Below are 11,500 nucleotides of genomic sequence, written 5' to 3'. Positions count from 1 at the left end.
CCTTTTTCCCTTAGACACACACATTTATTGGCTGCTGCATAGATTGATATAGAGGTTTCCTTCATGTGAATATTCAGTATAGTATGACTCTATTTCAACGAGGGTAGTTTTTCTACATTATCCAATTTGTTTTAACCTGCCTTAGGGCTGGTGCACACCTAGGCGATTTATCGCTCAAACCACAGATTTGCATTGAAGTCAATGGAAGCTGTTTACAGCTTTGCGTTGCGTTGCACAGTCGAAATCGCCTGTTTGCGCAAAAGGGTGCAGGAGCTATTTTCAACTAGTTGTTGCGCAGTTTTGGTCCCATAACATCTCTATACATTAAAAATTGTGCGGGTTTTAAAAGCAAAATCGCGCAAAAACAGCTTAACCGCCTAGGTGTAAACCTGGCCTCAGTAATTTTAAAATGCGTCATTGAATTGTTTTACTGTTTCTTTTCTATACTGTGTGTAAAAATAGGATTTTGTTCTTACTGTAAAATCCTTTTCTTGCAGCCCATTGATGGACACCACCATTCATTTTTTTGCCTAGTGTCCATTTCTCCTAGAGGCAGCACCATAACCCTACATCTCATAATTCTTCAAAACGGTGTCCCTCAATGGTTGATTTAGAAAATGAAATAGCATGTGTATGAAGCGGTAATATATCTGTATGATTTTCTTGTGATCTCCCGCAAGCTTTGCATATTTTAGATGCTCGGTGGCCAGGTGAAGTGTCACCGCTTAGTTATGTCAGTGTAGACTTCTCTTCCACATTTTCCAGTTTGTACCCTCTTTTTGTTTTAACTGTTTCTAACATGAAACTATGAGGTCTAGTCACAATCTAAACTGTGTGAGTGTTCCAGATACCAAAATAACCATCATCCTGAACTGAAGGTGATGTTCTGTTCAGGACTTTTACAGTGGAGGGGTAGTTTTCTGGTCTGTGGATGCACCTGTGGGAAAGTCTTCACAGGTGAACCTCTTTCGTCACTGTTCACATCCTCCGTCGGAACACTCCCATATCATACTATCAGGCTTTCATTTACATTCTTAGTGCTCTATAGTCTGCTTTATCTGACAATTTGGTGCTAGACACTCTATAATCAGCAGCTAGTTCATGCTGCTAGATATGTTCACTTCTGGAATGTACATTGTTAAAGAAAAATGTATGCTTAGTTTAGATCTTAACTTTATTAAAAGATCAGTTTCAGTTCATTTCAGCAGGCTGCAGTTGTGTATGCTCTACTACTTCTTCTTTTTTTTCTGGGTCAATTTAAATAGGAAATAGGAAAAAATAATGTAACTACGCTCAAAACTGAATGCATTATTGTGATTGATTTTCTTCCTGTAGTAGCAATGCTTTGCCTGTCCCAATTACCTCGATATCTCACATCAGTCCTCATGGATGTTAGTTTTCAGCTGTATGCCTCTTTACTGCGGCTACCCTGGCCTCAGTGACAAGTAATGGCCTAACTTCTCCATCAGAAGTCTCTTGAGTTTCATCAGAAAGCATCTTTTATTTTTAAATGCTCTTTCCTGTAACAATCTGCGTCTGCTGGGATCAGGATAAATCTTGCAGTGGTTTACAAGGAGATGAAAGTGGGTTTTTTCCCTCGCTCTCACACTGCATTTTTTTTTTTCATCAAGACAATATGCAAAGCTTAAGTGATTATACAGCTTCGCTGAGATTCTGAGCAGTGTAAATGAAACACTCTGCCTAAATATCTCTATGCAGTTTTCACGCTCTCCCTCCATAACAATACCAATTGTTTAGCACTGGCAGCTGTACAGTAGTGTTTTTTTATTTTTTAACATTCCTTTTTTTTTTTTCCAAGATCATCACTCCTTTTAGAAGACTAATATTGTGTGCTGAGAACAGAAAAGAGATGGAGGACTGGATCAGCTCACTGAAGTCAGTGCAGTCCAGAGAGCATTACGAGGTAAGCCCATTCCCTTTATTTGCAGTAAGTTAGTGTGAGGATGATGCTAATGGGAGAATGATCATATAGCCTGTTGTATATACACTATAGAATGTTTTCTGATTTTCCAGCCATTAATAATGGGAAGTTTTATCTACAAGCACTCAGTTTGAAATTGTGATTTAATAACTTTTAATAATGTTGCAATGAATGCATGAAAAGATTCTTCTCTGTTAATCATGCTGATGCAGAGATGGCACCATTAAGTTTTTTTAAACTGAGAGGAGTTTGATGTCGTGGTGGCAGTCACACAGTGCATATGATAAGGAATTCCAAATTCAATTTATAATGTGTATAGCAATACAGAGGTGGACTGGCACATTGAAATGCTTTTTTTGTGTCTTGTAAACATCTTCTCGTCCCTGCTCTAAAGCTTCAGTTATGCAACTGTCATGATATCATGAATTTAAACCACTTCCTACCTTTTTTGTTGGGCCTTTTTACTAACAATATATGATTTTATCTAATTGCGTTATGGCTTTGCATTGCTTCATAATACCTGAGGTTGTGAACATATTATGTAACAAATTATGAAAGTTTATAGTCAATATTGAAAAATGATTGGCTGAGTGTCTTCAATTATTTTTTGCCTTGCATTTTATATCTCTGGTTTATTGTTGTGTTACTTGGATTCAACCATCGTGTTGTGCTCAAATGAATGTGTTACATTACTTTTGCCCCACAATCTATGCTTGTAGCTCATGTAAATGCATGGATCTATTTTAGCCATAGCTGTACTGCCAAATTTTGTCTCAACTTCTCCCCTGTTAGACCGCACAGTTTAATGTGGAACATTTCTCAGGAATGCATAACTGGTACGCCTGCTCCCACGCCCGACCTACCTTTTGTAATGTGTGCAGAGAAAGCCTATCAGGGGTCACCTCCCATGGGTTGTCTTGTGAAGGTAAGTTTAATAACCCTTATCACCTGTATTACTGTTGTAGAAATTGATGCTGCTTTAACTATTCTTTTGTTGCTTTCATAATGAATACAATTACAACAAAACTAAAGAAAACACATCTACATATGCATAAGCCTGTTTATTACAAACCTCACCAGTATAACAGATAAGGTAGCTTATGATTCGCAGAATAGTTGATATAATTGTGGTGGCACATAAAGCAATCCATTGGCCCCGTTTTTTTTTTAAATTGTGACAAGGCGTTTTCTTCATTCATAATTTATTATGTTTTCCCATGTTTTGTCTCATTGGAGTCCCATCGCAGATCCGGTGACGCCACGGACATCGACGTCACCTGACTCCTCCCCCCTTCCCCAAGTGGCTCCGTCGGCTAACGAAGGGAAGGGGGGAGGAGTCCGGTGACGTCACAGATACCGACAGACGATCGGCGGAGAGGTGAGTGACACTGCATTTCGATGCCACAAGCCCCCAGTGAGATGTTTTAGATAGTTTAGATGCAGAGCTAAAATAAATGAAATCATCCACTTCCACTGCTTTAGGCATTACAGTTTTTGTTCACAGCTGTGGTACAGGGAGGATCTTTAATTCATACCCAAGCTATCCTGTTAAATAATGTGGGCTAAATGCTTGTGGTTAACTATTACTCATACGTATAATAAGGGTATGCTTTTCCAGAGAAGTAATGAAGCTGTTTAAATAAATCATTTCTATAGTGCTGACAATGCTGTGCTTTTACATACAGCACATTCACATCAGTGCCTGTCCAAGAAGCCTACAATCTAAGGTCCCCATGTCACATACTGTCACCGGGTGGCTCCGTTGGCTAACGAAGAGAAGGGGGGAGGAGACCGGTGACGTCAATGTCCGTGACATCACCGGACTCCTCTCCCCTTCCCTTCGTTAGCCGACGGAGCCACTTGGGCCGGTGATCTGTCGACACTGATAACTTATCGAGTTCTGCGACGCCTGACTTCCGGTTTCGTTACTGCGTACTCAATCTCATATTTAGCAGATTGTCGCATTAGGTGTTCTCTAGAATTGCGGAAGTTAAGTTGGACTTAGAGACTGAAACAAAATCACTTATTTGTAATCATGCAGCCATGGATCTGCGGCTGCCGGTGCTCCTGAACAGTGACTTCATCTGATAGGCCACCTACAGTTTGACTTTTGGCCAATTCAGCGTTTATCATCCTGAATTTGAGCTGTTAAACTAATCAAATTTAGCTAAATGCTAAACTGTAGCACAAAAAAAGGCATGGGTACCAAGTACTAGCTGCAGCTATCCATGCCAGGGGTGATAAACCTAGGAAAGGAAAGAAAGCAAAAACAAGGGATGAGAAAGGCCTAAGGGAAACCACTATTTTTTTTTTTTTATATTGGTAGCTAAGGGGCTTCTTGAGCTTTAAAGCTTGCCATACACCTTACAAATATCTGCAGATTTTCTGTGGTCAGATGGAAAAGGTGCAACAGATTCCTCCATCTACACTTAACTGCGTGGATGGAGTAATCTCCACCTGGGCCAATCTGTTGCACTTATGCCATCTGACCACAGAAAATCTGCAGATAATTGTAAGGTGTATGGGCACCTTAAGACTATTTGCTGACATTTGATATATTAGTACTACTGGTTCCATTTATTGTTGCTACAAGTGGTATCAGCATCTTCTTCTAAATTTGTGTGCACAATTGCTTGACTTTAAGAGATCTATTAGAATATGAGTAAAATATCACTTTTATGTTTCCAGATCTCCGTTAGTTTTTAGCTCTGCTGTTGAATGTAAAAAATAGTTCCAATTTCACAAATTGGGGAATTACCCAAAACTCTGTTGGGTTTATATTTCTAATTCTGATGACCATTGATCTGTGTTGTCACATAAAGTAAGTAGAATCTATTTTAGGGCACAAATAGTAATATTTTTTTTTTTAAATAGATCAATAATGAGAATAGTTGACAACTATTCTCATGATCAATTATTATCGATGTATTTGATTAGTTGGTTGCAGCCCTATTTATTACTAAGACAAATTGATGTACGGTTACTTCTTAGTAAATGTTCGCTCTTTACAGCAGCAGTGCTGTACCTTTTTAAATGTCTGCATAGTGAATGTAAAACATCCTGTCATATTTTTAGTATAAATGAAAGCTACGGTGTTTGCCAACTAATGAACAAAGGGATTTAAAACGTACAGCAAAGTGGTGCTTGAGAGAGCTGGTTTATGAGATAATATCGGAATCACTGAGGCAGTAAAGGCTCTATCTGTGTACAGCCAATTTCTTACTCCACTTTCTCTAGCAGATTGTAGAAGTAATTGCTTGTCAGTCTTTTTCTTCCTGATATACGTGTAGAGTGAACGTCTGCATGACTGTTCTCTTTTGGCACCATAACTTTTATTTAGTGACTTGTAGATCAGTACACTTTCTAAACAGCAGCAGATATTTTTGGAGTCTGTGTAGGAAAATATGTTTCAAGTCACATTTTGATTATTGCTATAGAATTTCGGGAATATTGTACTGTACTGTGACATACCATCTCCTGATACTAAGCAACCTCCCCCCCCCCTTCTGTTCATTTAAAATTGGCTAGATTGGTAAGTTGTCCGTAGGAATTTAGTGCCAACTTGGACCAAAGTCAGTCTGGTCCTGGAATGCATGGACTCCCCTTGGACACTTAAATTGTCTGAAGACTACTTGATGGCTCCACAGGGTACCTGCACTTTGGCAGTATTGTTGCCTTTAGAAAAATATGAAGAGGATAAGGGGGTGGCCTTTGATGACTTTCTACTTTAAAATTCTAGTCCCTGGCTCTTTGTGGCTTCATTACTTTGATACACTGACCCTGAAAGAGCATACACAAGAAAATCTGTGAAGTTTAACTAACTTCGTATAAGTCAATCTAATTCACTGACTCAGGCAGTGACTCAGAATGTACTTAAACAAATGGATCAGCATAACATCGAGGGAAGTGGTATTTTGAGTTGGAGAGATTAGTTAGAGCAGCAGCCACATTTCCTTAGGTTGCCTTTTAAAAGGAGAACTATGAGGCGAGTGATTTCCACTCATCCTTATAGTTAGAGCCGACCTGTGACAAAGAAACTGTTACAGGTCGGCTCTATAGATCGGGAAGTGAGCGAACGCATACCGTCGCTTGCTCACTTCCCGATCATCTCACTGCAGTGAGATGTGACTGTCAGTCGCTGCTTCCCTCAGGGATTCCTCTCTCCGATCTTCCTGCGCTGACTGGAGGAACAGACGGGGGAGGGGGCGGGCACAGCTGGCTCTGCCTCTAGGTAGGCAGAACCCGCTGTCACTCATGCAGCTGGGTGGATCTCGACAGTATTGTCAGGATCCGTCACGGCTGCGTTGGTATGTGTCCTCCTGTGACCCTAAATAGAACTATGGGATAAAAAGGTTACCCCATAATTATATTTTAAGTGCTGTTTGTTGTGGTTTACTTTTTGGCAGAATTGTTTATAGAAAAGAAAAATGCAGTAAATAGCATTTAAAAAATTGTGTTCATTCACCTGTGGTTTTGTGGTGTTCTTAGATGAAACCCATTGGGCCCCAGGCAAATTATAATGTAAAAAAAATGAATCCTTGCAGTATGGCTACCCTCGGTCCCAGGGTGGTGACTGATCACTTCTCTCCCACTCTGCATTCTCACATCCAGTGCAAGTCATTGAACGTGATGACGCCACAGAACCTTACACCACTGGAGCCTGGGGGAGAAAAGGCTGCAGGGACAGGTCTAGCAGTCAAGTGAGACTGAGGATCAGGTACATTTCTTTTTTTTAGACCCTAGACCAAAACGAGCATTTAACCCTTGCAATACAGGGGGTAGTCCGACTGCAAGAGTAAAACATTTTTTATAGGCTCGGAGTTGTTCTTTAACATAGAAATATGTTATTTATCTGCCCCTGCTCTCCCCTTGCCTATTCATAGAACATGTTGTATTTGTAGAGGGAGAGGAAAGTCAGACAGATGACATTCTGGCTTCTGTGTATGAGAGCCGTAGGACTGGACGTACAGTGATGGCTGTACTTTCAGGCAACAGTAAAAGTACACAGCAGTAATTCAGACCTGAGATGAGCATTAAGCTTTAACCCTCAGATTTAACATAAAACAATAGTGTAATGTGTGCCTTACTGTAATCCATGGTTGTTTCCCTTCTCTTTGCTGCTCTTCCTTTTAAATCCTTATCTCTTCTCATGCTGGGCAGAATTTCTGTTTTGCAGCAGACTGCCTTGTCTCAGGAATGGATGCATGGTGTCTGTGTGTAGGTTTGCAACCTGAGCCAGCACTACAGGAAGAGGCACTCAGCTGCAAATGGAAGTTCTCCCACAGCATGAGAAGACATGAGGATTTAAAAGGAAGAGCAACAAAGAGAAGGGAAACAACCATGGATTACAGTAAGGCGCATATTACAGTATTGGTTTATGTTAAATATGAGGGTTTAATGTCACTTTAAGGTAACTTGTCCTGGAATTCTCAATTTTTTTAAAATAATGGAACATGCAGCATTTTTTCATGTGGTAGCGGGCCCATGTAAATCAATAAAATACAGACATGCATCCATTATGCCTTTTTGTTGGTATTTAGTGCATTTGCAGAAATCTCCATCTCAGCTAGAATGTAGCAGAAGTTGGTGGCAGCTAGCGATATACCGATACTGAGTATTTGGGGCGAGTACTCTTATTCACCCAAATTCTTCAGATACTTATTCCGATGCCGGAACTTCCGGTTTTAGGAAGCAGGGCGGCGAGTCATTACATGCCGCCCGACTTCCTAATTGGCCGGGAAGCCGGCTCCATGCTCCCTCGTCACCAGATCAGGAAACCGGACGGCAAGTCATTACCTGCCCCACAGCTTCTTAATTGGCTGGAATGCCGACTCCTCTTCACCTGGTGACAGGGGGGGCATGGCATCCCTAGTGGTAGTGCCACACTTGTTAAGCCCTTAGTCCTTATACATACCTGCTTCGGTATGGTAAAGCTCAATGTGCACAGCAAGCTTTTGCGAATACTGGCAAAACTTTCAGCAGGTTTACCGCAACTTTATTCATGCTGTAAAACGTGCTTCAGTTCCAGTATGGGGATGTTAAACGTTGATCTTCATGGGAGCACTGACTGTCGCTTTCAACAAGCTCCAACTAGTGCTGAAGCTTACTAATGCCTGCTGACAGTGTTAGTCAACCTTTCCAATTCTGTTTAACCTCCCCAAACTGCAGCTAAAGGGTGCTTTAATGGCCTCATAAAAAAGGGTTTGCAAATCCTTTATAAAAGCTTGATGTACATGATGTTCCTATACCAAGATATTATTTGAAACGCACACACCGCAAAGGAAGGCAAACTGCAGTTGAAAGGACTAATCACAGGATATTGAATTGGTAGTAATTGAGGTGCAATTCATGTTTGTAACATAAGTTGCTGCATTTCGCAAAAACAGATCCTCTTTCTGATCAAAGGGCCTTTCCTTAGAACAGGGTGCCCACAATTTGTGTGTTAAGATCTACTTTTCAAATGACGAGCTACATGAGATCTACCAACGAAAAAAAAACCTCCCTCGCTCTCTCCTGGCTGTCTCTCCTTGCTCATCCTCCTGGCTGTCTCTCCTTGCTCATCCTCCTGGCTGTCTCTCCTTGCTCATCCTCCTGGCTGTCTCCCCTTGCTCATCCTCCTGGCTGTCTCCCCTTGCTCATCCTCCTGGCTGTCTCCCCTTGCTCATCCTCCTGGCTGTCTTTCCTCGCTCTCTCTCTCTCCTGGCTGTCATTCATCATTATTTCTCCTGGCTGTCTCTCCTCGCTCTCTCTGGCTGTCATTCATCGTTATTTCTCCTGGCTGTCTCTCCTGGCTCTCTCTCCCCTGGCTGTCTTTCCTCTATCTCCTGTCTATCTCTACCCGCTCTCTCTCCTGGCTCACCTTGCTGTATTTTGCAACAGGCTGTGTAAACTATTATTCTTTGATGTAATACATAGCACTTCAACCACCAGTATACACCAGAAAGGTGTCAGGGAGCTTGGCTCAGCAGACTCGGGCTAATAGGTAATCACGTGTGCACAGCTAAATAAATATACCAAAATGAAATAAAGGGGCCGCCATTCACACCCTTCGTGATCAACCAGCATCAGCTTTGAGAGCTACTGGTAGATCACGAGCTACCTAACGGCCACCCCTGCCTTAGAACTTCCTATATTGCCATGGTAACCGCAAAGATGCAAACCATAATTCTCTAGCTGATTTCTCCACTGCAGCTTGGAATTACTTTAATAAAGGTGCCTGCGAAGATATGCAAAACATTAACCTGCTAGAACCTAACGTTGAGAAAATCTTTAATAAGTGAAACAAGGAGGCTGTCATTTCTGACCTCCCTGTTGAAAGTTCTAGTTTCTTGACAGTTTTGCTGACCTAAAGGCTTTGATACTTTCTAGGTCACTGACCCCAAACAAGTCTGCAGCGAGTGGTGTCAGAGGGAAGTCATACATCCCAATCTCAGACAGTATTGCAAGACCTTGAATTGCCATGACAGCCAGGCAGCTAGCTCGTTTTCAGAAAGAGAAGCCAGTAGTGGTAATAAGTGTATTTCTCTTGGCACAGGTTTCCTTCAACAAAACATACAGTTTTGAGTTGATCATTCTTTAAAGAATTAGAATCTGTAGAACTTGATGTTTTTGTTTAGCTAATTTACTTTGGATAAGCAGTATTTTCATTTCTATTTTTTTCTTTCATAAGATAATTGACTCATTATACAATAAATATTAACATTTCCTATCAAAGTCTGGGTGAGTTTGGTTTAGATTTCTGGCACCTTTGCATGTATATACTTTAAAGCAGAATTCCAACTACCCCCGCACACTGGAATCCTTGAAGCCGGGTAGCTGTCACAACACTCAGAGGAGCTTGTCTGCTCCTCCACTGCAGTGATGGTATGTCCCTCATGTCCTGTACACTGTGTATTGAAAGTGATGATTTACGGGACCTTAGACCGCTGCAGCAGAGGGAGAGAGAGGCCCCAGGGACCGGTCTAAGAGCAAGCCGGCTCTGAGGATCAGATAGACCAAAACAAGCACTTAACCCTTACAAGTGCAGGGGTAGCCCCACTACAAGAGTTCATTTAAAAACAAGTTTTACATTTTTTCAGTGAAGAAAATTGGTGCTCATTACAAATTTGTCTTTTGTATACAAATTCCTTATATAATGTAGTTTGGTAACCCGTGTCGTATGTCAATTGGTTTTCCCTTTTCTGCTAAGTATGAGTTTTAAAAGAACAATATGTTGTCCAGCTTAATGAAACGGTAGCAAAACACTTATCTCTTTTAGTGTTCTGTAGACTTGTACCATAAGTATACTTTTGTGTACCATTGGCCCAAATGTCTCCTTTCCCCTGCCCTCCTTATTACTTTATACCACAACAGAGACATTAAGTCTGATGATCACCATTTCTGTCTTCTGGGAGTTGCCATACTGCAGACACGCAGCTCTTTTCCATTGACTTTAATGAAGGTTCTGTCTCCCTGAAGGCCTACAGGGAAACAGGCCCTGGAATTATGTTTTGAGGAACAAGCAACATGTAGCAGATTTGTAAAACATTAAATAACTTACATTGCCTAATGTATGATGCTTTAACTTGTCTCTGTTAGTATTATAGAAATTAAAATGCAAAAAGTTATTTTAAGATCGAATGTTGTAATGAACATTATCGTGTTAGTTTTATTTGCTCCTTTTGGCTTTTCTGTCATTGTATTCTGTTACTTTGTTGTGATTACAGGTGAGTGTATGCATTTTACAGAGTTTTCTCTTTATATTTGTAGTATGTAAATTTAAAGCTCATAAGAGATGTGCTGTAAGAGCAACAAATAACTGCAAATGGACAACGCTGGCCTCCATTGGGAAAGATATTATTGAGGATGAGGATGGTGTAAGTATAGAACATTTGCAGGAATTTCATAACTTATTTGTACTAGTCCTGTTCTTTAGTATAATAATGTAACATTTTTAATACCTGCACCCCTAGCATTCAAGTATACCTGCTGGTTTAAGAAAAATAAATAAAAAAAGAATGACCACAGTCATAACCTGGCATTTAAGGTATAGTCCCCTTCATAAGTCTGCAAGAGCACTATTAGGCCCCACAAATTCCATTCACTCTCATAAGAGGCAGCACAGTGGCTTTGGGGTTAGCACTTCTGCCTTGCAGCACTCGGGGTCCCTGGTTCATATCCCAGACTGGACACTACCTGCAAGGAGTTTGCATGTTCTCCCTGTGCGTGTGTGGGTTTCCTCTGGGTACTCCGGTTTCCTCCCACACTCCAAAGACATGCTGGAAAGTTAATTGGATTCTCTCTAAAATGTCCCTGAATGTATGAGATGGGGACCTTAGATTGTAAGCTCCTTGAGGGCAGGGACTGATGTGAATGTGCAACTATGTAAAGTGCTGCGTAAATTGTCGGCGCTATATAAATACCTGAAATAAATATGAAAGATTTTACACTTCCTGGTAGTGTTTGAAGTGTGGGGAATGGCTTTTAGTACCACCAGTGTTAAGTTTTGATGTAGACCTTGTTCTGTAGGTTCTACAGTGCTCCAGCAGACTTTTAAAGCTATATGCCCACTTCAGTAAG

At 41.0% G+C, this 11,500-nt stretch overlaps 1 protein-coding gene across 1 annotated transcript in view; it reads left to right on the top strand.

The window, feature by feature from the left end:
• The window catches only part of DGKH (diacylglycerol kinase eta), a 172,140-nt gene that overhangs the window by 101,557 nt on the left and 59,083 nt on the right, over positions 1-11,500 (top strand). Inside the window, exons 4-6 of the mRNA XM_018560473.1 lie at positions 1,820-1,924; positions 2,735-2,867; positions 10,691-10,797. Of these exons, the coding sequence (XP_018415975.1) occupies positions 1,820-1,924; positions 2,735-2,867; positions 10,691-10,797 (345 nt within the window). The remainder of the gene's footprint in view (positions 1-1,819; positions 1,925-2,734; positions 2,868-10,690; positions 10,798-11,500) is intronic.

The sequence above is a fragment of the Nanorana parkeri genome, unplaced genomic scaffold (assembly GCF_000935625.1).
Source record: "Nanorana parkeri isolate BGI_ZX_2015 unplaced genomic scaffold, ASM93562v1 scaffold457, whole genome shotgun sequence".
Classification (NCBI taxonomy): Eukaryota; Metazoa; Chordata; class Amphibia; order Anura; family Dicroglossidae; genus Nanorana; species Nanorana parkeri.
The sequence above is the reverse complement of the archived record's forward strand: the minus strand, read 5'-3'. Positions and strand labels throughout refer to the sequence as shown.